The sequence below is a fragment of the Podarcis pityusensis genome (genome assembly GCF_964106645.2).
Source record: "Podarcis pityusensis genome assembly, chromosome: 4".
Lineage (NCBI taxonomy): Eukaryota > Metazoa > Chordata > Lepidosauria > Squamata > Lacertidae > Podarcis > Podarcis pityusensis.
In genome coordinates this window covers 80,117,031-80,144,872 of record NC_138027.1, presented here as the reverse complement: position 1 = coordinate 80,144,872, position 27,842 = coordinate 80,117,031, and the positions used below count along the sequence as shown (strand labels likewise).

The 27,842-nt window shown below is 41.8% G+C and overlaps 1 protein-coding gene across 10 annotated transcripts in view; it reads left to right on the top strand.

Moving 5' to 3' along the window:
- Positions 1-27,469, top strand: part of LOC308475734 (uncharacterized protein) — a 28,391-nt gene extending 922 nt beyond the window's left edge. The window contains exons 2-13 of one of the 10 annotated variants that reach the window (XM_081003020.1): positions 6,917-6,973; positions 9,140-9,241; positions 9,540-9,752; positions 10,005-10,082; positions 11,319-11,396; positions 14,032-14,139; positions 16,196-16,279; positions 17,387-17,467; positions 19,907-20,020; positions 21,159-21,230; positions 24,975-25,122; positions 26,127-27,469. In XM_081003020.1, the coding sequence (XP_080859146.1) occupies positions 6,917-6,973; positions 9,140-9,241; positions 9,540-9,752; positions 10,005-10,082; positions 11,319-11,396; positions 14,032-14,139; positions 16,196-16,279; positions 17,387-17,467; positions 19,907-20,020; positions 21,159-21,230; positions 24,975-25,122; positions 26,127-26,958 (1,967 nt within the window). In that variant the 3' untranslated portion in view covers positions 26,959-27,469. Of the gene's footprint in view, positions 1-8; positions 256-6,916; positions 6,974-9,139; positions 9,246-9,539; positions 10,083-11,318; positions 11,397-14,031; positions 14,140-16,195; positions 16,280-17,386; positions 17,468-19,906; positions 20,021-21,158; positions 21,231-24,974; positions 25,123-26,126 lie in introns of those variants that run through there. The other 9 variants (XM_081003016.1, XM_081003014.1, XM_081003022.1 and 6 more) reach the window with 9 other exon arrangements.
- Positions 27,470-27,842: the final 373 nt, after the last annotated feature.

Below are 27,842 nucleotides of genomic sequence, written 5' to 3'. Positions count from 1 at the left end.
GTCACAGAGCCGGGAGCGTTCGGCGCGCGGCGCGTGTCCTGGAGACCGAGCGCCCCGCCGGCCGGAGCAGGAGAAGCGTTACCAGGTGGCTGGAGCCAAGTCGTTCCCAGGACAGCGGAGTCTCCTGCCGGAGGTGGCCGGTGGCGAATATGGCGCTGGCCGCTAGGGGTGCCGTCCCCGCCTGCCTCCTCGTCCTCCTTGCTTCCTTGCCCAGCTGGAACACTCAGATTAGGCCCCAGGGAGAACCTGGCCCAGGTATAATGCACCGCGCTCCGTGAGGGTGGGGCTGGGCAGAGGCCACCCCTGCAAGGCCGAAACGAGGCTTTCTGTCACCTGGGGGAAAGACCCAGTTTGTCACGCGCGCGCGCGCGCACACACACACACACACACCCCCCCTCACTTGCCTCCACAATAACACCCCCCCACACACACCCCACGCGTTTGCGAACACGCACACACACACCTCAACACATTTGTTCATAAGGGGCATAAAAAGGAGTTTGGAAGAGGCTGGAGAAGAGAGAGTCTCTCCAAATAGTTCAATTCCCTCTGTGTATGTGTGTGTATGTGTGTCTGGCTTTCATTCAACCTTAAGTGGATCACCTCAGAGATTAATAGATCATTTGAGGAATTCTAAGAAGTATTATGCCTGTATGTAATAATAATAGTAATAATGATGATGATTATCAGGCACATACCAGAGAGTAAACTCTATTGAACTGAGTGGGATTTACTTCTGGGTAAAAATGCTTAAGATTCCAGTATAAGACTGCAGAATCAGTGCACAATTCAGTGAGACTTTTCAGTAGCAAAGGATTGCAGTCTAAGGCTCAAAAGAATAAATACTCCACAAGTTAAATAATTGCTGGCTGCTGAACCATTGCAATTGAAGAATTTAAAGTGGATTGGCTACATTTTCCTTCCAAATTACAGGAAAGGATGAACACAAAGTGCTTTGTATGTCAGCATCACATTTCTTTCAGTGCAGGTATTTTATTTTCGGTATAAAGAGGACTCAGTTTTTGTAGCTGATTGTATGAAGCAATGCCCTCTTTATGTATTCACGTGGTGTAAACATGTATGTTGTCCTTTAGATCCAAGCACACACACAAACAGAGAGAGAGAGAGAACACATAAGCAAGCATGCTCCAAAGTGCTTCTGTTCCCCAAGAGGCTAGGAGGTGGTGTTCTGATCTCTTCACTGCTTTTAATTGATCTCTGAGACATTGAGGGAAGCAAAAGAAGAAAGCAACAAAACTTCCCCCTTTCAACTCTGCTTGGAGAGCAACCTTCTTCAGGATTTCTCTTTTGAAAAACAGTTCCAAAAGCAGACAGGGGGAAAGGGGAAGGAGTACCATTTTCCAGGTTTTCCTGCTTCCTCTTGCAAATTAGCATCCCACCGGTGCTCAGCAGTTCCTCCTGTACAGTGAATCCATGATAGAAAAGTTGATCTGAATTTAAGGGAGTCTGTTGTAGTCAACAGTTCCATGGTGCTCAGGAATATAGAACAGCCTTTTCAAATAAGTATCTGTGCAAGCCAGTTTGATGCAAACACTATAATTTATTTGTTTAAAATGTTTCTTGTTACCTGGTGCAGTCTTTGCCCAATGCCATAACTCAAAAATTAGATCTGTATTATAATTTATATGAATCATCATGGTCCAAGGCCTTGCATATCCTGTTGAGGTTATTGTCACATTATTGATCAGCTTCTGTGGGGTTTTAGTCTCAAGCTTATTATTCTAATGGTCATTTTACACCAGCCTCCACAATTTGTGACTCACCAAGCTGAATGCAGTGCACCAGCCATGTATGATGGTGTTTGTCACAGGCTTGACAAACCTATTTTTGTTGCATGCCCTGGACTGCAGAAGCAGAGCAGGGAGTAGTCAAGTACCCAGTCAGTCACAATCTATTATTGCTGGTGTGCTGTGTTAAGCTGATTTGTAAGGAGAGGTTATATTCTGAAGAGACTACTTCAGACATGGGAAGTAGAATACACTCAGAACTTGACTTTGGTTTCTGGTGTACAAGGTCCTTTATACCTTGTGCATTGTATTAGGGTTCTTCACATTGTAATTGTGATGACTGTATGATCAACATGGTGAATCAGGTATACTTAGGGAGCCTCAAACGGCATTTTTCTCTTGAGAAACAGACAGTATCGTTCCAAGTTAAGCGGGCTATGCAGTGGTGTAGAGCACAGGGGAGTGAAACTAGCACTTTTTAAAAAATTATCACAACAAGTTACTACATTATCCTCTGGAGCAGTATTTGCCATTGTTCTAAAGCTTGCAGAGTTGATCCATGATATGAGATTAGAACCCAGGTCTCTCCAGCTGAAGGCTAATATGCTAACCACTACCCTACCCTTTTCCTGCCAACCTAGCAGTTCGAAAGCACGTAGTGCAAGTAGATAAATAGGTACCGCTCCGGCAGGAAGGTAACTGGCATTTCCGTGCGCTGCTCTGGTTCGCCAGAAGCGGCTTAGTCATGCTGGCCACATGACCTGGAAGCTGTACGCCGGCTCCCTCAGCCAATAAAGCGAGATGAGCGCCGCAACCCCAGAGTCGTCCATGACTGGACCTAATGGTCAGGGGTCCCTTTACCTTTATCTTTACCCTACCCTTTGCTAGTTCCCCCTTTTTAGGAATGTCACTTGATCCTAATATATTTGCTCTCTTTGAGGGCATGGCCTACGGGGAGCTGTCTTTATGAGCGACAGTCTATGCTCTATTAATTGTGCAAGAGGAGAGCAGGTTGGCATAACAGAATGTCTCCTATTAGCCATTCAGGACCACACAGGCTGGGCTGGGACTGGGTATAATAAACAGAACCAGGAAATTATAGAATTAGAAGCAAACCCCAAGGGCCACCTAGTCCGACCTGCTGCAATGCAGAAATCACAGCTAATGTATCCCTGACAGATGACCATCCACCCTCTGTTTAAAAACCTAAAATGAAGAAGAGTCCACCCCATTCTGAGTTAGTCCTTTCCCGTTCTTACCATCAGAAAGTTCTTTCTGGTATTTATTTGGAACCTCCTTTCTTGTAATTTGAATTAGTTCTAATCCTACCCTCTGGAAACAAGCAGAAAACAAGCTTGCCCTTGCCCCATTATTCATATGACAGTCCTTCAGGTATTTGAAGATCACTATCATAGCCCCCTCTCACTCTTCTCTTCCCCATAAGCAACTCTCTCAACCGTTCCTTGTAAGGCTTGGTTTCCAGATCCTTGATCATCTTGGTCACCCTCCTCTGCACATGTTTCCTCTTGTCAAAATCCTTCTTAAAACTTTGTTGCCCAGAACTGGACACAGTACTCCAGGTGTGGTCTGACCAAGGCATAACAGAGTGGTACTATTACTTCCTTTTCTCTGCATACTATACTTTTGTTGATGCAGTCTAGAGTTGTATTAGCTTTTTTGCTGCTGCATCACACTCTTGACTTATATTAAGCTTCTGGTCTACTAAGACAACTAGACCCTTTTCATATGTCCTGTACTACTGCCAAGCCAGGTGTTCCTCATCCTATATTTGTGCATCTTACCATTCTTACTTAAGTGTAGAACCTTATATTTGTCCCTGTTGAAATTCATTTTATTAGTTTTGGTCCAGTTCTACAATCTGTTAAATTCATCTTGATTCCCGAGTTTATCTTCTGAAGTATTAGCTACCCCAACTAGATTGGTGTCATCTGCAGATTTGATGAGCCTCTCCTCAATTCCTTCATCCAATGTTGAACAACACTGGACCCAGGACAGAATCCTGCAGCAGTATGACACCTCATTTGTCACTTTCCCCCCGGATGACAAGGAACCATAGGTGAGCACTTTTTAGGTCCAGTCAGCCAACTGCAAAGCCACCTAACAGTAACACCATCTAGCTCACATTTTACCAGCTTCTCCTCCAGAATATCATGGAGGACTTTGTTGAAAGCCTTGCTGAAATCAGTACCTTCTGCTAGTCCTAGAAGCTGCCTGTACCTCCTTAGTTCATCTTCAGTTTTGAGAACCATAGCTCTGGTCCACCACCCAAAAATACCAGAATACATGTTTTTTTTAAATGTTTTAATGTTTTAAAAGTATGTAGCTTTTATATTTTAATTTTCAATCATTTTCACACATTAAAAATAAATCCAGATTGTCTGTTGGGTTTATCTGTTAAGTAATTATTTTAGGAAATGAATTCAAAAGGTAGCATTCTAGAATATCTATGCAATATGCAATGGCTGTAGATATTGGAAATTAAGTAAGAATTTACTAAACTACTGCTGTACCAGCATGTAATAGTAATGATAGGGTCTGCATATAAATAATAGTAGTTGGAAAAATAGTAAGTGAGCTAGTATTTGACAGTGTTGTCGAAAACCATATAGCTATTGTAAAAATATAAATATTTCACTGCATAGGCTTGCTTGCTTCCTTCCACTGTGTTTTCCATCATAATTATGAGACTGACACTGAATGCAAAAAGAATATTTTTAACCGAGTGTTCATATGATGCAGCTGTACTCATTCTTAATCACTCATTAATGTCTCGTCAAAAGAGCACTGTACTTTTTGTTTGTTTCGTTTACCAAAGGTCAGCATACTTGGAAGCAATTGTCATGCACCATTACAGACCTTTTTACATATTTTTCTTGTATTGTTCTCAGTTATCATGTGCGTAAATGAGTCAATTGGTATGCAGATTGTCTGTCATTAAGACCATTTGAAAATCAGCTTTGTCATTGGTTTAGTGTTGGAACTTTGGATTCATGCATATACTTCTTGAATATGTTGTGGCATTCAGAATGGGTCTAATGATGGATGGTCGGTCATGCTAGAATGAACAGTTCCATAGACCTCAGTCAAACTAAGTGAGCAGTGATCTATTTCTCCTACACCTCTGTGATGGGATGATGAGCTGCTTGTGCGTAAAATCGTATCCCCTCAGAGTTTGTTCAAGTCCACAAACCTCTGTCTGTGACGGAGCCCCTCAGACATGGCTCCTCTAGTCACTAGCAGATTCCGACAGTGGTTGCTTTCGGAATCGCTTCCAACATAAAAGCTCCTTAACGGAAACACGTCTTCTGGACTCTCTGCGTGACAGTTTCCGGCGAGGAGTGGGTGTCCCTACAGGAGGTCCTGAAACCTCCCCACTGTTTTCGCTGGAAGTGTCTCTGAGCCATCCCTCCAGCTCACTTTCCCTCAGCTCAGCTCCTCTCCCCCTACTGGTTCCCTCTTCAGCTGCTGAGTCTCTCCCAACCTGTGTGAGCCCTTTCACCTCCCTTCCTTCCGATGGCAGTTCCCTGACAACCTCCAGACAGGATTTTGGGCTAGAAACAGATACTAGTGGGCTTTTTTTAATTAAAAAAAAAGTGAGTTGAAGGTAGTATTATAGAGGCGTCATTGCCATTTGGTGTGTATGCTTATTTCTTTCGGCTCACTATTAGAAAACAGAAAACATTGAAATTTGAGTTAGCATTGGTTCCAAGAGCAGACTCAAAGCTCTTTTATGGAGCAGTGGTATATGCTAATTAACATATCAAACTGGCTTGTTCCTAATGTGGACTGAGAGCAATGGTGCAGCTTTGGTGTGATGGCCTCAGCATCACCATGGTTCAAGCTCTACAATCTGATGCCCTCCAGTAGGAGCCACAAGTTCCCAATGAAACAGAGAGCAACAACACACTCTAGTTTAAAGGTTCGCGTATCAATCGGTTCGTTGAAGCGTAGCAGTGCAGAACATTTAGAACTCGGGCAACTAGCAGAACAGCAATACCTGCAGAGCAGAAGAAAACATAGAGAACAAATGATACCTCTCCTGTGTAAAGCATGTGTGGCTCCTGAGAAGGCAACTAGCTAGTTCTCTCACCCTAGTTAGCAAACAATGAAGATGGGTCAGATCTTCTTAGTGGCAGAGGCAATCCAGACACTTAAAGTCATGTCTGGTTTTAATTCCTCAACTAGATGTCCCCAGTTTAATCTTGCTGTTTCGTGTTCTCTCTCTCTCTCTCTCTCTCTCCCTGGGCTTTCCATTTCCCTAGCCCTCCTCCCTGCATTCCAAGCTAGATCATTATAGGGGGGAATCCTCTATTTGTTTCCACCTTCATGAGTTCAAGAAACCCCCATTGTGAAAAGATTCAAAGGTTAAGTTTGCAATTCTAATTGTCTTTCAGTGTGACTTCTTGACATTCTCACTCAGTCTTGTCTTTGCTTGTTGCTCAGTTTTGTACTTACTACATTGACCTAATTAATTTAAAATAGTGCCTTGTTGTTTCCTCTCAATGCAATTCATACAGGAACTAAGACCCTCCTTGAGAATATGCCGTGTGTCTCTTGAACAGTTTAAGCCAAAAAATAAACATTCTCCTGCTTTTCTAACTTACCTCTTGTTGGCATGGAGCCATAGAAACTTCCCATCCTTTTGTTCTTCAGAGTGGTGTTTGGCTTAGGTCAGGGACAGGCAACCCATGACCCCTCCAGATATCATTGGATTACATTTCCCATCAGCCCCACCCAACATGGTCAGTGGCCAGAGATTATGGGAGTTGCGGTCCAGCAGCATCTGCTTCCAAACCTGAGACCTTAGAAGACTTGCCTCAGCCTCTGAATTTGGGCCTAGGATTATACCGTGCCAGTTCAATTTCAGCACTTTACAGTGGCATGGAAAAAGTAGTTCAGTTGTAGATTGAAGGTGTGAAGCAGCTGATTTAGGATGTGTTCAGTATCTACACAAATTTGTTCAGTTTGCTTTCATCATTTTGAAATCCGGCGCAATATAATTGATCCTATGCTCACTGACTTTGGTAGGTGTATCCTAAAGGTGTTCATGATAACTGATGAGAAGATGGGCAATTTCAAAAGAACTCCGGCATGTAGTCTTTATAACTGATGTCATTGTGAAATTGTTTATTATTATTTTTTTGCAGATGTGAACAGTTCAATAAATTCAAAAAATAATCTTAAAGAAATTATTAAATTACTTGGTAAGTAGCAGCTCTCTATCACGTGTTATATTCCCATGTGAATAACATATAAATAAGCATTACATATCAATGCACAAAGATGTACAAAATGTTAATCTCTGTATTTCCAGTGAAACTCTAGCCCACCACTTACAAGCTGAAAAGTAGGGCTCAAAACTTGACACAAATGCAAAATAATCTGAAAATAGTTATCCGTGTATTAGAGTGTTTTTCATAGGATGCATTTATGTTGACTCATTATTTGTCTTTGGGTTTGTTTGCTTGCATATGCCCCCCCCCCTTTTCTAGGCATGCCTTTAGAGGGGGAATGGATGGGCTCACAAAGGACTACGAATTGCAATGGCTGTGTGGATGCTCCAGGTTCAGAGGCAGTCTGCTACTGAATTACAGTGGCAGGGGAGCAACCATGGGGAAAGGCCATTGCCTTCTAGTGGTGCAGCAATAAAACTGATAACCACAATTGCAAAGCTAAGCAGGGTCCAACGTGGTTTCAAATTGGATGGGGAACCACGTGTTGAGATTCAGGGGTTGGACTAGATGACCCTCGGGGTCCCTCCCAACTATGATTCACTCCCTATTTGTGGGCTTCCCATAGGAATATGAATGGCTACCATGCAAAACAGGAAGGCTGGACAAGACAGAACTTTGGTCTGATCCAGCAAGGTTTTCCTTGTGTTCTTAGCCTCCTCCATATTTTCTCCTCTCTATTCCTCTTCCAGAAACCTAATTTTACAAAGCCCTTCCTGGACCACAATTGAGCATCACATTTTGTATGTATGTTCTGGTCCCTTTTGTGCCTTCCTGGTGTCCACGCTTGCCATTTCTTTGCCAGACCATATTTTAAGCTGTTTGTGCTGTGCACTGTGTGGCTAAGCCACATGTTACTGTAGTCACTTGGCAAATTGCCACACACCTTTCTACTGTCCAGTTTAGCTTGCCTCATGGCTCCTCCCAATTATTTATTTGATTTATATGCTGCCTTTTATCAAAAGATCCCACGGCGCAGTGTACAACACTGAGAATGCATTTTAAGGAGCACAATAATTCAAATGACTGAGTTGTTTTGCTTATAAATTACAAGAAATTGTGGGCAAGCTTCCATGCCAGCTGCTGATGCCTCTACAAAAGTCAGCCACTTGCAACAAAAGTCCGCAGCCGGATGGTAGAAGTCATGAGTGGATATTATAATGCCTAGACTGACTTCCACTTAAGCTTGGATCCTTGGCATATTTGTACAGAAGTGAGCTGCGTTGAGCTTAGTAGAACTGGAGTCTAAATAAATACATTTAGGACTGAGCTGCGACTATTGAACTCCGTAAGAAGGAACCATGTCATGTGTGCACACTGCACAGTGTATCGGCTTGCTGTCGTTAAACAATTGTTGTTATTTCTGCTACCCTCTTTTAAATACTACAAAAGCTTGCCATTTGCTGTTAAAGCTGTTTCTCACGTAGTGTAATTCAGTGACAGTCATTAATGGTACTTGTATAGTACTTTTTTTTTTAAGTGTTCAGAGTACTTCACATACATTATCTGAAAGTTCCTTATAACAAGTGTGGGGAACCACATTCCTCACAAGGGCAAACTTATGGGGACTGTTTGCCACTGGTTTGGAAAATGGAAACATGTGGGTGGAGAAATGGAAATTACCTTTACCTTTTGTCCAGGAGTCTATACACCAGCCACACAAGAGTCAGAGGTTTCTGCATTCACATATATCTCCATTCCTCGTCCAGGCATTTCTTACAGTTCCAAGGACACATCCCTGCCAGGAAAAGGCACTCAAGGAAGGAATGCAGTACAGCTGGTTAGGCACATGATCTGGGGATGGGTGTATCCTGGGAAGAATCCTGAAGGCCAGATAGGCAGGCCTGGAGAATCCAATATGACCCCTGGGCTTCATCTTCCTCTTTCGTGCCTTGTAAGATAGGGCTGCTTTATCCCCGTGCTGCAAATTAAGTCAAGGGCAGAAAAGGCTCAAGGGACATAGCTTACCTACAGCCATCATGTGAATTCATGGCTGATTAAAAAGATTTGAAAGATTGGAGATTTTTCTGGCTCGCAGCTACCTACACCGCACAACAATTTTAGAAGTTTGGGGTTTTGTTTTGTTTTTTGGTTAGGATATTGTCACATGTATATTCATGCAGATTATTTTATTTGCAGATCACCGAATCCAAGTTCTGCACCAAAAGAATTTGATGCATGAACATGAACCCTCAGAGAAACATGACAGATCATTAACTGTGCACTTGAATGTGGTCAAAGGCAGGTGGTCCCCTGTTGTTGGATTTTGTGTTTACTAATCTTCCTATGGAGAAGGCCAGCATTTAATCTCAGTAACACTCAAGCACTACTTTCACTGTTAATCTACAACACATTAACTTGGATACCTATCCCTTTTAATCTGGAGGAACAAGATTTATGATTCTCAGCAAATTTGCCCAGTGTCATAGGCTCAAGGGATGTTGTGTGAAAAGTGTGTGGTTGTGTAGTCTGCATGGCTGTTTTTGTAGTGCAGAATATCCTGCTTAAAAATGTTAACATATCAACTATATTGTTTCAGGATCCTCTGTAAAAGTGAAGGCAACTCCTAGTAGTCTAACAACACAAGAAATCCCTTTTCCCAATAGCTATACAGTACTGATTGGTTACAAGCTGCACAAGATTTCCCCAAATATCCTTGTGGACACACCAGTGAGACCTAATAAAGTGAAGGGTGCAGGAACCGAAGAAGAAATAACTTTGCTTCCTGGCTTGAAACAGGACAATAATGCTGGTAATAATGCTGACAGATCAGTAAGAGCAACTAATATCACTGTAAGATTCCTTTCCGCTGACAATTCAAGCAGAACTGAGATTGACATTTACAATTTAAAAGATCCAAGAGAAGTCCCTGAAATTCATGTTGTAGCCAGCAACATTATGAACCAAGGCATTAAAACTGATACAGTAGTATTAAAAGGCAATGGTTTGCAAGTGGTAGTAAACAGTTCAGTGGATAATAATGCGAAGCATATTCCTGAAAAAGGGAGAAGAACAGCCCTGATATTACTTGATCATGGAAAGACCACTGCAGATGGCAGTAAAAGAGACCATCCTTTCACAGGTAAAAGACAGTATTTTTCCTTTCCGTGAGATGTAGGGGTTCACCCTGAAACAAATTTTCATACTGTTGTGTCGGTATATTGTTGTCGCCATAGAATTTGCAGAACAATTATGTACCCTAATGAAATTAAGTGAAATGCAATTGGTCACGTGTGTTATACTTTTATGTCACCTCTAATATGAGCAACATATGTCTCAGTTCTTGTGTCATTCTTTTTTTTTTAACAACAATCTTGTGGTGATTTTAGGCCGAGAGGTTGAATTGACTGATGCCCTTTTGTCTATGCAGTAGATAGGAATGGCTCATGATAGTCAACGTTACAAGTCCACAGTATTTCAATTCTCTAAAACCAGCATCTCACAGGACCACACGTGAAAAAGCTCTCACCATTATTAGAGAGAATAGTGACTAAGGGTGAGCTGCAAACCAATAAATCCCAAACCGAAATCTCACCTCAGCCATGAGCTCACTTGGTGATCCTAAATAGTGTGATGATTAAAGGAATACTTGCCTACTTTACAGGGCTATTGTAAGGATTACAGAGATAATGTATGTGAAGATTTGAACACTTTGAAATAGCTTTACATAAATTGTAAGATTGTTATTATATATGGCAGGTATGCAATACCATCCTGAGAATTCTGCAACCCTAATCAGCATTGCTTAGAAGTATATTCCATCCCTTGGAATGGGACTTACGTTGTACTGGTAGTGTGGTTGTTACCGGGAACATAAAATGAATAGGAAGCCATCTGTGTAAAGGAACTACCACTTAGTTTACTGTTGTTGTTTTCGGTGGGCCGGTGTGCTTATGATCTCCTAAACCGTATCAGGAAAACTTTCACACAAATGGCTTTCTATGGGGTTTGGAGCCCATGTGGTTTGGCTTCAGTGGGGCTTACTCTCAAGTAAGTAAGTGTGTATAGAATTGCAGCCTGAAAGTCATAGCTAAATCAACACCTGATACAGGAAATTACACTTGTGTCTAATCAACACACCAGGGTCCATAACTATTCTCATGCAGTCAATATCTGTGGAGGGCTCAGGAATATTTACGCTTTGCCCTTGGGCCTGGATACCGTGTAGACCCAGAAATAATTCCTGTGTATAATGTGACTTGAAATGTGTGCTTGCTGCACTTTTTATGATGTATGAAGAGTCTAAGCAGGCAAGACTGAATCCTGTCCCAAAAGTTTCCCCTCTATTTTAAGAAACTTGCTATATGTGTATTTACAGCTTTCAAGCTAGTAAAAGCTGCCCACTTGGGAAAACCTGCAAGCCAGTCTCTGGTTTATGAAGATATTAACCGAAAAGGTTAGCAAATACGTATGTTTCTCCCTCCACCCAATTGAAGGTTGTTGTTTTTAATAAGAGTGTGAAATTTGGCAGTGTGCGCACAGAATTCCAGATATGTTTTATAACTTTGCTGTTGAGGGGGCAGCTGTCTGTATGAATCCTCCTGGTGCTAGTGGTGCTGGCTCCCACATTTAAGTCAGGGGCGAAACTTCCTTGACCAGGAGTTCCTTGTGCACATGAGAGTGCACCACAAAGTTTTTTGATCAGAGCTGCTTTTCCATGATTTACCTTACTATGTGAAAGGGATTTTCGAACATCACATATGTTCCTGCTCTGCGACTGTTTTGTGAACGGCAGGCTTATAAATACCGCAAATAATGGTTTCAAGTGTAAAAACAACAACTTGTTACCCAGTGCTGGAAATCTAGTTATACCTGCTGTTAACTTTGCAGATGCAAATGCTCCCTTGCCACTCCAACCCCTATCTCACTATTAAGGAACTTTCCTCTTCTGTTTCCAGATAATGTAGTTTCAGCCTTGGTTACACCAGTACTTTGGGTGACTACATTATTACTGCATCTCAAGGGTGGAGTATCTCTTATGTGCTAACACACCAGGAATTGAAAGTTTTAAATGTTGGATTTATTTTTGCAAGAAGGCATAATAGCTTGAATTAAAGGTCAAATTTGACAGGCTATGGGTCCTCCTGCAAAGAATGCACTTGATAATCTGCATTATATTGTCCCATCTGGAAGAAATGTGACAGACAAATTTAACTGATAAATCAATTTTATGATGGTAGAATTGTCCTATTAAAACTATGACATCAAATAGATTTAAGCTTTCAGACAGCGATACTACTAAGGAACCAAAGAACTTATCAGTTTAAACTGTTTTAGCCTTTTAGCTCAAGTAGTATGTGAGGTGCAGAGCTATAATGAACATTGCTTATAGCTGCTTATAGTTTAAGCAAAACTGGAGGCATTTTTGTGCAACTCTCGAGACTCACTTCCCATGTTAGCATTTTTCTAGACTCAAGTGTTCAAAGAGCAGCCTGAGACTGTTTGCAAGAGGGCTTTCAAACAGCCCCATCATGTGCTTTCAAGTCCCAACAATGATTGACAGGTGGGCAACCCCACCCACCTGCTAGATTTGTCCCTCCAGGGGTGGAGATATAAGGATCTGGCCTTTCACAAACATTATAGAAAAATAATTGGAAATATTTGTCTGCCTGTGGTGCCATTGAGTGAAAACCGTATGGAAGCATAGTATGTTCGCACCTCTGCCAAAATATGTACAGGCAATCTTTGTTTTGGGTGGGTTGGGCTGCCCCCACACATGTCGGTGGAGGGCTCCACCCCCACCCCATTCTGTCCTTTTTGGTGACATTTTTGTGATGTTTTGGGGCTCCTTCTGGGTTCGGCGCCATGTGTGTTTGCGCAATCACGGTCATTTGGATGTGCTTTAAACGGGAGTTGCTTGTATAGTGAATGCATGATGGGATAGTAGAATTATTGTCTCCCATTCCACTCCACCATTGAAAATCCATAGTAAATACAAACAGGGGCTTCCACATATAGCCACTACGGAAGGAGGAAGGGAAGGGGAAGGATTTCTAGGACTGGGACAATGTGTGGATACGCTAACACTCGACTTGCACACAGTGCTATTTTTCAAGAAAAAGAGGTGCCGGAACTCACCATGAACACCTCCCTTGTTCTCTTAAAATGACAATGGTGCCCACCTGGGAGATGTCAGAACTGAGTTTCGGGAAATTCTGCCTTGGAAAAAAAGCCCTGCTTGCATGGTAGTGGCACACAATTCCACTGTCCTGTGGTGCATTCAGTATTTATATAAATAACTAGGACCCTGCAGTCATGTAATCACTCATAGCCATGGTTCCATTTTCTCTCCAGTAAGGGAGCTAGTAGTAGAACTAACATTTTTCAGAACTAAAAATGGTATTGTGTGTTGAGCTGTCAGCAGCAAAATGCTTCTGACATTTCTCTGGAATTGATTCCACCTTCTCTGAGAGCTCCACACTGTCAAGCTGATCAAGTTTATATTTCATTATGCAGTGTGTATTTCAGCCTAGCAGTTAGTCAGTTGCCCAGGCCAAGTTACACTTCTCTTATCATTTCAAACCTTCAGACAACCCTGTGACACATAAGTACATGTAAGAGAACTGGCAGTATTTCTTTGTGAGCTGGTAAACCTAATACATTTCTTTTGCTGAATGATTTTGCTCTTACAGAAAATTAATACACAGGAGCCACAGAATACCTTTGCTCGTAGTTATTATTCTATGTAGCTTTCTTAGCCATTCTCTTGCAGATAATCACTGCAGAGGTCATCCACAGGGCTGTTGTAGTCTAGTTACGGTTTGCAAACATGTTATTCAAAAACTGTGCATTGCAACAATAGGGATAAGGATCACAATAAAATAAGTACCTATAATTGCAGGATATTTTGTGTTTTGTTTTTGAAGTTTTGTCTTTTGTTTTTGAAGTGCCTGAATCTTTGGCATATCAGTTGTTGCTGTTAATTCAACCTCTACCACCACTGAAGAGCAAATTACAAGATTTTGTTGGATAGTTTTGCAATAGATAGCTTTGCGTTATCAAAACCAGTCAGGTTTTTTTGTAACTTGCAGCAACAAGTGCACTCAAAGATGAAGGTTCACAAAGCATAATGACAACAAAAACAGAAACTTCTGTAGAAGAACTAGAAAATATACTAACTGATCTGAAGATGGAAAGGGGTATGTATTTTTTGCCTTCCATTACTTTAAAAAAATTCTTTCTAAAATTAAAGATTAGCAGAGCTTTGATAAAATTGTACTAATGTATTTCAAATTGGTTTCCCAAAGCATTCTTATCAGAATCTCATTATAGAAATAGAGCTGTGGACTCGTTGACATTATTGATTTCACTCTGAACAATTCTGGGGATATTGTTGTTATTAGCATTGCAGTCTTGGTCTGGTCAGAGAATTTTTTTGGGGGGGGGGGACATGGTATCACACCCACAAAACTTGACTGAGATAAATCATTACTTTTAAAAATATTATTAATAATAATTACATTTCTATACAGTCATACCTTGGTTATTGAACGGAATCTGTTCTGGAAGTCCGTTCGACTTCTGAAAACATTAAAAAACTAAGGCACGGCTTCCAACTGGCTGCAGAAGCTTCCTACACTCAACTGGAAGCCTTGTAAGCTGCGTCGGACGTTCGGGTTCCAAAGAACGTTCTCAAACCGGAACACTCACTTCCAGGTTTGCAGCGTTCGGGAGTCAAAATGTTCGAGTCGCAAGGCGTTGGACAACCAAGGTATGACTGTATTGCCCTTCATCTAATGATCACAGGGCCTGAGCTGTTTGAGGCTTTATAGGGCAAAACCAGCACTCTGAATTGGGCCCAGAAACTAATTGGCAGCCAGTATAGTCATGCCAGGATTGGCATTATATGCTCAACCCATCTTGCCCCGGTGAGCAACCTGGCTGCTGAATTCTGCACCAGCTGAAGTCTCCAAACCATCTGTAGAGTCAGCCCCACGTGTGGCACGTTGCAGTAATCTAACGTAGAGGTTAGATTAATCCAGAAAACTCAGAAATAAATACTGCTTTCTTGAACATAGATCCTGACTTATCAGACCCCTTCATGTGTTGCTTAAAAGTTAAGACAGTAATCTTATGTAATGGGCTTTAGGCCTTAATTTCTAGTTTACTTTGTACAGGCAGAGCACCCCTATGTTCCTGGCCACAGCTACTGCTGTATCCACAGCCCTTCCAAGAGGCACTGGCTAACGCAGATGATGTTAGGGCAATTTTCTCCACTTTCCCCATTATTGTTCTTTTATATTTTTCTTCCCATTGACTGCAGCGACACTTAACAGGTGCTGCTGCATATTTTTCCAGTCTGTTTGGGGAATAAAGAGGTTTTGATCTTCTGGATCAATAGTCTCTCTCACACACACACCCGCCTCAAATGCCTTGTTCCTGACCCCTCTGTGAGGAGACAGCCATTAGTGGATCTGCAGTAACAGCAGAGCTTTCTGCCGTCACACCAAGAAGACCTCTGACCAGGGACAAGGAAGTCCATAGTATGCTATACACCAGGTGTGGGGAACCATTGGTCATACTTTCTAGGGCTGATGGCAGTTGTCACTCCACAACATCTGGATCACCACAGGCTCCCCTACTCTGCTGCAGACCCTCAGTTGCCTTCCCAGGAACTCCCTTATGCTGCAATCTTATACACACTTGGTAGGAACTAAGCCTCATTAAACCCAGTGGGATTTACTTCTAAGCAAACATGTTTATGATTGCACTGCTAATCTCTTCTGTCCCCACAACCGCATGAGGAAGCATCGTAATTTGTCACTTGCCTAAACCAAGGTGAAGGAGATGATGATCAACTACATCAGTGATGGAAAATTATGTGTGATTGTGACTTATCAAAGGCTAGAACTTGGCAAGTTAAGCTTCATGAACGAGCAGGAATTCAAATCTAGGTTTTCCTTCTTTTAAGCTGTTGTGTCAGGGATGGGGAACTACTGGCTGCCCAGATGTTGCAGGACTACAGCTCCCCTAATTTGTGGCCATTGGGCCAGGGAGACCGAATCCAGCAACAACTGGAGGGCCACCACATCCCTGCTTTAGAACCTCTGGTCGAACTGGCAACAGGTATAGTTCTGGCATACTCATTTAAGATTGGTTCCAGTTGATTTGTGTGCAACAAATTATTTGCCTTCTCACCAAACCTTCCCAGTGTAGCAATGACAATTAATTCAATTGTTGATATTTTTTGAACAGTGAAGCAAGAGACTCCATCCACTAATGAGAAATTGCAGTCTTCAGTAATGGAAGATATTCTTCAGGATTTACAGGAACATCTAGGTAACTCTTATTGTTTCACTGAATTGTACAGACTGCAGTACGTATTAATGAGGTAATCATAGCAGTGGGGATGTACTATATTGCATACGGTATTAAGGGCTACTGATATGTGGGAGGAAATAAAATCAGCAAGGCCGGTAGGCCTACTACTACTGTTGAAGCGAGGATGCTGTAGTCACTAGTGTATTCCCTGTCCAGATACCAAAAATTCTGAAGAGGTGGAGTAATGCTAAATTCTAAAATTGCTCACTTGTTAAAAATAGGCAGTGGGGAGTTTCATAATTGTGGAGTCAGATATTCCCCTAAATATGATTGAGTTCAGATTTACTCCTGAATGTAATTTAGTTAAAAATTTGTCAAATAGAAATATTCTTTGCCTTCTTAGATTCTGTATTAACTGTGTATAATCATTTTCACTTAATGGGAAATGAGTATGTAGGGACAGAGGTTTTTGTTTTGCATGTCTGTGTGTTTTACTGAAAGCAAATATCTGAACTCAAGCATTGTATGTATGTATGTATGTATGTATGTATTTATTACTAGCATTTATAATCAGCTTTTCACCACAGTTGTGGTTCCAACGTGTTGCACAACATAATAATAAAGTAGTACAAACATTTAAAAGTCAAAACCAAGTGAAAAAATCATAAACTTAGAACAACAATACAACATCAATTCTTTATTGCTGTTCAAAGACCTATAGAATAACAATACTGTAAGGACAACAAAGCTAAGATCCAATAGATTTGATCAGGTTCTCCAAAAAGACTGGGAGAAATGTTTTAATTAATCGATGGAAGCCCATCAATGATGTTGCCATCTGTGCTTCGAGGGGGTGGGAGAGTTCAAGGATTGGGTTGCTACATACTGAGAAGGCTGACTACTTGAGACCAATTAGCCAACACCCCAGTTTGGGGTCCTTTGCGGTTATTAAAACTTAAAATGCTCATATTAGCAAATGGCTGATTGTTAAATTAATTGGCTATTTAACATAAATGGAAAAGAGGCACACGGCAGTGTCCCTTAGGCTTGCCATGCCCTATGTTACAACAGTTTTCTAGTGCCATTCTTGTAAGTTACCATTTCATCTTTTGTGAAAAACTGAAGTTCGTAGGCCTTCCACCAGTGACAGCGAGGAACCAATGCTGATGGACAATATTTATTCATCAAACGAACTTGAAGACCCAGGTAAATCTTGGTTTAGAGTGCATCAGAATTACTATGGGTTTGCGGCGCTCATCTCGCTTTCAGGCCAAGCGAGCCGGTGTTTGTCCACAGATAGCGTTCCGGGTCATGTGGCCAGCATGACTAAACTGCTTCTGGCGCGACAGAAACCAGAGCGCATGGAAACACCGTTTACCTTCTTGCCACAGCAGTACCTATTTATCTACTTGCACTGGTGTGCTTTCGAACTGCTAGGTTGGCAGGAGTTGGAACAGAGCAACGGGAGCTCACTCCACTGCGGGGATTTGAACTGCCAACTTTCCGATCGGCAAGCCCATGAGGCTCAGTGGTTTAGCCCACAACGCCACTTGCGTTGTGTTAATTAATAACATTTTAAGTGCAGAACATTGCTCCCACATTTATTCTATAAAAAGAAAGAGAACTAAATTCCCTCCATTTGCAGCCCTGATTTGTATTAGGAACCTTGTTATATGTGCCCAAAGGTGCTGCCACCCTCCCAACCCATATTGGAATCCCAGCTGGGGCAAAGCTATAAAAACTTGACCTCATTCCAATACCAGCGTCATGATCTAGAACTGGGGACCGCATGTTGGTTATTTGTACAATAAACATCCTGCATGTAGAGGCAAAGTATCACAAGTAGTTTGGCCTTAAGAATGTCTTTTGGTGGGCATATTTTTACTGAGTGACTCCAGGTGGGGATTGCACACTCCTATGTGTGTTTAACAGTACATCAGATCAGGTTAGTGGAGTCAGAATGAACATCACATACATTGGATACAGGGGTGTGCATCAATCCTCAAGTTGCCACTGCTTTTTTGGCACAACTAAGGGCACAATCCAAACTCCCAGCTGACTCCGCCAGCACTCTGCAGAGTCAGGAACATCTCTGCTCAATCCAGTTCCAGACAACCTGGCATAAGGGGGTTGGATTGCCCTGTAAATAGAATTCTGCATTCTCTGGGCATCATTGGTTACACTTACATTTAAATATTTCAGACCCTATGCCAGAAGCTCAGGGTTGGTATATATATATATATATATATATATATATATATATATATATATTTGCCTAGAACTTTCCCAAGGAGGCTTTGCTGGTCTGCACAGAGTAATTTAAAAAAATCCTTATTGAATTAGCAGAGAAAGGGAAACAGAGACCAAGTACCAAAAATGTATCCTTTCTAACTGTCAGATATCATCTCAGTTTCAGTATTCAGTGGTTGTGAACCAATGATTTACATAGGCAGCAGTATACACAAACCATGTTGCCAGGCTCAGGTATCTGAAAAAGTGTGCATGCACACGAAAGCTTATACCAAGAACAAACTTAGTTGGTCTCTAAGGTGCTACTGGACAATTTTTTTTTATTTTTGTTATATATTTCATGTTGCCAGATGACTACCTGCACTGTCTGTTTTGAGACTGGGAAAGCTTCAGTGCCCCACATTGCAGAAAGGTGGCAATTGCTATCAAAGCTGAGGACGTTTGGAAGGGTGCAAGTGTCAAATAATAAAAGAAAAATTACATGTTCAGTGCTGCTGTTGCCCTTCTACTGGACAGCTTCAATCAAAGAGGGGTGTGTCCCTTTGCCAGAAAGGCAGGCCACTTGGAAAAGACTCCTCCTTGTCTAAGGTTAAGCAGATGAGCACATCTGTAGATGCCTCTGGTCACTGTGACATCAAAGGCACAGAGGGCACACTGCAACTTGGCAACACTACTTGAAATCACCTTGCTAGCTGGGGGGAAACTAATTCCATTTTCCCAGCAGTAAAATGTTTACGTTGAGTGCTGGAAAGATGTGGCATCTCCCCAAAAGGGATACTGTACTTTTTCGTGTATAAGATGAGGGTTCCCAAAAATAGGGGGCGTCTTATACATGGAAAAATACAATACTTTCTTCAAGGGGAAACTGGAACTTGTACAACAAATGAACAATAGATGTACATTATTCATATAGAAGGGCCTTCTCCCACGCAGGCTGCACAAATGTTTTGGCTTTTTCCTCCCTGCACAAAATCCGATGGAAAAAGAATCACAAAAGTTGTCTGGATGCATTTCCAGAATGTATCCAAAGCCAACAGACAGCCTGTCTTTCAGACTTACACTACTGAGTAATAGCTGCTTGCAACACTTTTGCAAGCTATATATGCTATAAGCTACTGTGGCAATCATATTTGCCATAGATGTTCCACCTAACAAAAATAATGCATTTTCACAATACATCTGACTGCTTGGAAAACATACCTTTTTGAGATATGTAGCCTATATACAAAACAAAACAAAAACAGCAAATGTGCATTCATTTAACAAAGAACCAGTTGTGCAGACAGGCCCCTAATATTATATTTCTTTTTGTACCAGTACTGCTATAATAGCATTGGGATCCACATTTGTTTTGTGGCATGGTCACTGAATAAATTTAATTGTTTCTTGCTACAGAAGAAGCAGGTTACAGTGAAGAGAACCACAACATGATGACAGCGCCTGTCCCAGAAGAGGCAGATTTTCTGCCGTTCACAGACGAACCACCACTCGAAGCAATCTCTGTCCCAAGTAAAGTCATTAAACAGTTATCCACGCAATCTTACATTATTATCGGCAGTAATGGCCACCCCATTGCTCTCCAGCCACAGCTATTCCCCCATGCTTGGAGCAATCTAGTTTTGCTCGTGCAAGCCAGATCAGTGAAAATTGAGCTGTAGTGCATTTAGAATGTCATGAGCCAAGGTTGGAACATGGGATTAAAGGTAAAGGGACCCCTGAGCATTTGGTCCAGTCGTGGCCGACTCATCACGCTTTACTGGCCGAGGGAGCCGGCGTACAGCTTCCGGGTCATGTGGTCAGCATGACTAAGCCACTTCTGGCGAACCAGAGCAGCGCACGGAAACGCCGTTTACCTTCCCGCTGGAGCGGTACCTATTTACTTGCACTTTGATGTGCTTTCGGACTGCTAGGTTGGCAGGAGCAGGGACCGAGCAACGGGAGCTCACCCTGTCGTGGGGATTCGAACCGCCAACCTTCTGATCGGCAAGTCCTAGGCTCTGTGGTTTAACCCACAGCACCACCCATGTCCCAGAACATGGGATTACAATCACACAAATGAAGTGTAGGAGAGGAAGATCCAGCTAGTTTGACATTGACTGTAAGAGGTCAGCAGTAGCAAGGGAGACGGAACAGGAATAAACCACCAAATCTTCCCTTTTCCCCAACCCAACACACCCTAGCAAGCATCAGCTACAAGCAAGACAACTGGCCATCTTTCTGCACTAGACAGTGAATATTCATGGCCAGAGAGCATGTGTGCAGATAAGTAGCCTGAGGCTGTTCCCATGATTCTCTGGACTGGAGAAACCTATGCAATATATCAGCTATCATCCCACCCAGAGCTACAGGAAAGTCCATCTACCTTTGCTCCATGATTCTTTAGTTTAAGTTTGTTTTTTTGCCAACTCTTGCAGCTCCGTGCAGCTTACAATGTAAAAAACAAGGTATAAATAAAATTTGCAAAGCAAAACAATAAAGCCAGCTATAGAATAGATCAGAAAGAAAATAATTACTGCTCCATAGCTGCACGTTTTATTTGAAAGTTCTTAGAATTTTTAGACTTTTTCACTTTATTACCTACAAGTCAACAGCGAGCAGAAACACACTGTGTTTTGTTGCTATTCACCTTTTGCTTTGTTTTTTACAGATTTGGTTACTGAAGTGACAAATGAACATATGAATAGTGCCCAAAGATATGAATTCTTTGAGAAATATGAAGGTAAATATGAACTACTTAAATGGAAGTAAAACAACCCATTAAGATTTTAGGTAAGGTAGGATTAACAGCTTGCTCTTCCCTGCTCATCTTCCTGTAATGTGCTGTAGTTTTGTGAAAGCGAGCATTACCTAATACATCAGGGGTATAATTTCAGCTCTGTTGTCCTGTGTTTATTGACTTAGCAAACTACTGCTATCCCCATTCTATTTTTAAACACTTGATTTATGCCTTTCAGTTGGGTTTATTCGGCTAAAACACATTTTGTGTGTATTCAGCTGAAAGAGAGCAAACATTTTTCTCTTCCTGTGTCAAATTGTTTGCCTAGACCTCAATTAGAAAATTAACAGGGCAGATTTTTGTTGTTGGGTTCCTTAAGCCACAGTTTAAACCTGTAATAAAGTAAGACACATAAATCAGAGCTGTGGAAAACAACAAAAAGGTACTGCTTCATTTGTTTACTTCATTTAATTCTGTAAACCAGCTGCAAAGCTGCAGTTTCAAAATTCATCACACAAGGGAAAAACAAATGATGTGAACATTTATAATGGAGCACTGAAACTCAGTCCTTAGAATCACTTGTCAGCCGAACTTGATGCAGTAGACAAAGGAACAGTTACATCGAATAATGTATTGCTGCACTAAAGGCTAATGAAAAAGACCAAACAAGCCACCTTGTCCACACCCTCGTTAAGCCCAAAGTATGCGGATTAAGATGACTTAGTCACAGCAGAAACATTTCATCTTTGTAGTCAGCCCCTAGTGAAAATAGAGATTTTTAATGGCATTAGTGTTTTTTATCATGAGGTAAAAGCTACAAACCCCAGTGTAAATGCTGGATTTTGGATGCCAGAGCAATGCGGCTGCACCATTCAAAGGCTTAAGGACTGCCAGGTTTAGGGGCACTGCTCCTGCCTGCCAGATTTAGTGGAATATATGCCCAGCTTTTGTGTGTGCTGATTTCTCTGGGCTTCTGTAGCTTGGGTCTGAAGCCAAGGAAGTACTGGCAGAGTCTCCAAATCCAAGATCAAGCTCGAGTCCCTTGGCTCTGCGGCAGTCAGGCCTGGAAGTATGGTGGAGTCAGCACACACAGCCCTTAGGGAACAGAGACATATCTCCTAACTGCCTCAGTCCTAAATACTAAACAGGATCCCAATTGGTTTCTGGAAGGGGAAACGTCACTTTTATACCCCAGACAGATGGGATAAAACTGAACACGGTGAAATTGGATTTTGGAAAATAAATTTCATTCCCCCCTCTCCATTCTGCTTGCATCTTAAAAAAAATAAAAATAGGAGAGAGTGACAAAAGGACAAATAGATAACAAGATTGTAAACCAGCAATCTTGCATCACCTAGTGGCATTGCTGAAGAAAAAATAAATAAATCTGGTAGCATGGAAGCATTGCGGAGTTGCTTTTGTGGAAGTGGCAAAGAGGTGATGGAGCATATAGCCCTAGCATACAACTCAAAGGGTTTTAACCTACATCTAGTGCTTATTCATATTTGCACCATAATGGAAAATATTTAAAAAGGTAGGAATGGGAAAGTGGTTTGGCTGGATTGTGAGAAGCAGGCGCGCTATGACGGTAATTTGCTCTGCCACCAGAGTGCCATTGCAGCTGGTATAGGCATCAGCCTTATAAGCAGTGCTGTCAAATAGTTTTTACTTCATACAGGCTGCAGATAGGGCAGCTTTGGATATTTCGAGCAAGCAGTGCCAGCCACCTGTACTGTCTTTTCTATAGTAGTCAACAGCAGTGCTTGTTTGCATTGTCTGGGGGGGGGGGGGGGGAAATGAAGCTCTTGCACAGGAAAGGCATGCAGCCTGCATTTGCACCTGCAACCTGTGCGACTTTGCTGTGCAACATGACCTTTGAACATTACAAAGACACTATCAGCTGTCAAAGGGATTGGAACTCTTAAACAACACCTCTTAAACAGCTTGCACGCATAGAGTTAAAAAGATTGTAAGGGAATTTAAACCACAGTGTGGAGTATCACCAAAATCAGGAGATGTAAAATTTAGGAGTAGGTCAATTGCCTGTTCTGGATGGTGTTGCCCTTACTCTGAAGAGCAGGCTGATACCCCTTGATCCATTTAGTGGTTCAAGTGACCTCTGCAGCCAAGAGTGCCTTCTACCAGCTTTAGCTGAAATGCCGGCTATGAACATTCCTGGATCAGGACCTGGTCCACGCTTTGGTAACCTCAAGACCTGATTACTGTAACACACTTCGTGGGAGGCTGCCCTGATATCTGGTCCAGAAACTGCTACTAGTGCTGACTGCAGTGGCCAGGCTGCTCACAGGAGCAGGTCACTGGTACATGCTACTACTCTGCTGAGAGCTGCCCAGGTTGCCAATTTACTACTGGGCCAGTTCCAAGGTGCTTGTGTTTACCAGGAATTGAATCTTTAGTCTGGTAGGCTGTACCCTGTTGTCCTTTTCAGACTTTGGAATTTTTTTACCAACCAGTTTGTAGCGACATGTTCCCGGTGTTTCTACCAGTGTTGTTACTATATTGTTTTTAGGTTATTCGCTGCTTTAAGTGCCACTTACAAATATTTAAATAAAACACAGAAGAAAATAAATTTAAACGCAGATTCAAAACTTTTAAAGTTTTGTGAGGATCTAAAATCTAGAACTGCCTGCAAATCCTGGGTCACTTTAAAATATATTCCACCTGTGTTAATATCACAAGCATTTCAGGTTGGGGTATCCAGTGAATATTGGTAAGAAGAGAGGGGTGGAGGGTTTTTCAACAATGTGTTTAGATTAGAATATTTTCATATTGTGCCTTTTATAATCAAGTCACCATTCGGGGGGAAACAGCAGGAAAAGGAGAGGTGACTGGAGTTGCTGAATTTCCAGGCCACCATGGGAGGCCACTTAGGAGGAAAAGCCTACTTGCAAGGCTCAGCCCAAGAGTCTTCTATGAGCAGAGTGAAGTTTGGCCTCCAGCCTTCCAGGGAGCAGTTCCTTAAATCAGCCACTCTGCTGAGAGAGAGAATGTCTCGACTGCTTTGCTGGGGGGCGTAGAGACTGCTTTGAAGGGCTTCCCAGGTTGGTTCAGCAATGAGCAGAGCTATTTACTGTTTTGGGGGATAAATAGCAACTCCAGTGGGTGCTGAGCGGAGTTCACCCAGCTCCAATGCTGGCATTTAACACTCAGTTCTTTCTGGCAAGGCTTTTATTGACTTGAACGGAATCTATGTATGTTTGAATACTTTTTATTTATTTATTAAATATTGCAATGACTTCTTATTACATTAAATGTATTTAGATGAGTAGGAGAGGATATTTTATTTATTTAATTACCCTTCAACTTTTTTCTCACTTGTGTGAGAATGCGAATACCTATTTCCACCGAGCAAATCCACCATCTGTGCACAGCTTATCGCCTCTATACAGGTTCTGAAACTCCATGGTGCCATTGACCCTGTTTGTGACTGTCTAGCAATCATGTGTTTGTGATTTGGTTTCTGATTCTCCCACATAATGGAAAAGAAAAAAGCAAGTAGGACTTGGGTGCACATTATCTTAAACTTATGTGCACTTACCACAGCATCTACCATAACTTAGAATAACTTTTTTATTATTACAGCTATGCTATAGTGTACAGCTTTATCAGATTAGTTTTCAGCAACAAGGTTTTGACAACAGTGTTGCTAAGAATTGCAGTAGTGTTGAGTATGAAACATTGTTAAATTGTGAATAATATGATATGGTTCTGTGTTCGTCCCTTTAGGTATTCAGGGCAAGAGAAAAGCAAAAGCTGCAGACCTTAAAGACCTGCTAAAGCACATCATCATAGCCTGTGTAGCTGTCACTGGTTTGATCTTGACTGTAATAGTTGTTGTGCACATATACACTTCATTATTTGTGAAGAAGGAGCAGTAAGTCACTGTTTCATTCTCTCCTCCCTCTCATCTGTGTATAATTCAAATTGCTTCCTAACAACTTGCACCCAGTCCTTGACATTTGCGCCTACTTTAGAATGCTGATATAATGCAATGGGCGTAATTGACGCAGTAGTAGAGGCAGGCCAATCAAATACAGTTTTTGCTGGCATAGCCATCTGATAATCATAATATCCAAGTCGAATAACAACAGGCTTTATGATTCTGAAACCAGCATTAATTCATAATGGCAAAAGGCAAGATTTGCATCTCAGTTCTAAACACAGATACTGCTGTATCTTATTGCAGAACAAGTGACTGTAGCACAAACTGCTGTGACTGTAGTGGTGCTCAATACGGTAGCACCCCCATCCTAGTGTGTTCTGCTTCATGTGCAGCTTTGGAAAATCAATAGTCTGCAGATTCTGGCCCATTTTCCACTGTCCTTTTCTTCCAGATGAAAGGCAAAAATGCTCCCTAGATTTAACAATGATTTACTTTGCTTATCGTTATTACATAACTGTGATAACCACATCCTTCTCCACACTCCCCGTTCTCCTCAGCATAGGATGTTTCATGATAGTTTGGATCTGCGATGGGTTGAAATCCTCAGTCAGTCATGAAGTTTACTCCGTGGATTGGGCAACTATCTCAGCCTAACCTCCTTCACAGAGATTTTAGCTCAGCACAGTTTAGGATTTATCTATATAAAGCTGATCTAATCCTCTGTAACAAGGCCATACATTTAACGCAGCTCTTGGGACTTCAAGTTGGGCATACCCTTCTGCTAGCTGGGGAGGGCCAATGCAACCAAACTTATTTTCTTTTTCTTTGAGGTAGGAAGCAAGTTGGGGAATTGACAACTCTCACAATAAGCTGCCAAGTTTTCCTGAAGCAGCAGCAACGGGAAAGGGAGTGACTTGGCTGCTGTATCACTGTTTGATGTTATGGCTTTCATAAAAAGATTTGTATCTATTAAAACAATTTCATCATTCTCTTAGGGAACCTGATAAAACAAATGCTGACAAAAAAGGCGGACCTGACAAAAATGAAGTCACATCGGCCGAGAAAACCAGAAGCCAACAACCACATTACAATGTTGGCATTGAGGGAGCACAAAACAAACAACCATATTACAATGCTGGCGTTGGGGGAACACAAAACCAACAACTGGAATATGCTGTTAACATTGTGGAAACAGGAAGCCAACAGCTAGAAGACAGCGCTGTTGGAACTGACAATCAAAACAACAACAACTTAAGTTCACCACCAGAAATGTTTTCATCAACAGATTGTGATTACATCAGAAAGCCTTTAGATCTCCATCCTGTCAAAGCTATGTTGTCCCCTAGCTCCCCACCAGAAGACACTGGCTTGCTTCTCCCAGTTGAACCTTCAAGGCACAGTGCCCATAATAGTTTGCCTTCATACAACAGCAGCACATGTAAGAACCTCAAAGTACAACCTAGAACTTTCAGAACCAATCATAGCTCTTATAACAGTCCAGGAAATTATGGTAAATCCAAAGATCATGACTATAAAAGACTTCAAGCCAAAGATACTGCTTGTTACAAAACAAAACCAATCTACCAAAGACCATCTAGGCATAGACCCAAATCCACAGAACCCAAAAGAGGACACAAAAAGGTTTCAGCTAAGCAACATAGCTACAGCAGCTCAAGTTGGGTTGAAGATCCTTCATCAAATGTTTCTGCTGCTTTAGACCCTAACAAAAACTCCAAGGAGTCAAGACTGTCCCAAGATGATGACTCAGACTGTGCATGTTTTCAGCATATCAAAGGTTCTTCTAGTACAGACTCATATTCGAATTAGAGCAGCACAGAGAGGAGGGACTTATTGTTCAGTTTGACTGCTGTCCGGAAGTGTGCAGTCCTATATTTTTACCATGGTTAATCATGATGGAACCCTATAGTATCCTGGAGAACACATGTTGCAATCATGCTATCGAATAATAAAAAGTAGGTTTGGTGTTGGGTTACAGGAGTTGCTAATCTGGCTTCTTGGATTTGTCCAATTAAATTATTTTCTGCTTGAAGTGTAATATGTGCTCACATTCTTTAACAGGCACTAATTCACTTTTTTTGGGGGGGGGGGGAAGGATAGAAAAAAATAGAGCCCTGCATTCTGCAAGAACATGCAGTTCTTTGCAACATGTCTGTCAAAGAGAAACTGTATTAAGTATTTGGGGTCTTAAGACCCACTGGCACTATTAACGTTGAAGTGAAGAAGAAATGTATTTCACACCCGAATACTAAGGGACCAGGAAGCTATTGCACAGGGTTTAGCTTTTAGCTTTTCCATTTTCTAAAAAATCCTTACTAGGGTTGTTTCCTTGCTAGGAAACCAAAAAAACCCCACACCCCAAGCACCTCGTAAGGGACATTATCTTACCACATAATCAGAAATAGTACAATATACTCTTGGCTCTACAACCTATGCAACTGAAATAATAACTTACAGAGCTTTCAGAAACAACTCTGTGACCCTGGAGCCAACAATCTCCATCTCTGAGATACAGTGCAAGTGTGTTTTAGTCCAGAGGGTGTTGTCCATCCCCACCTTGGAGCCTGGCAGGATGAAGGGGAAAAGGAAATATCTGTAGTAAGCTGGTCTCGGTTGTTTCATAATGTACACTTGACATTCTGCATTGGTATCGAGACAAGCTAAAGAAAAGGCTGCCCTATAATTCAGTATTA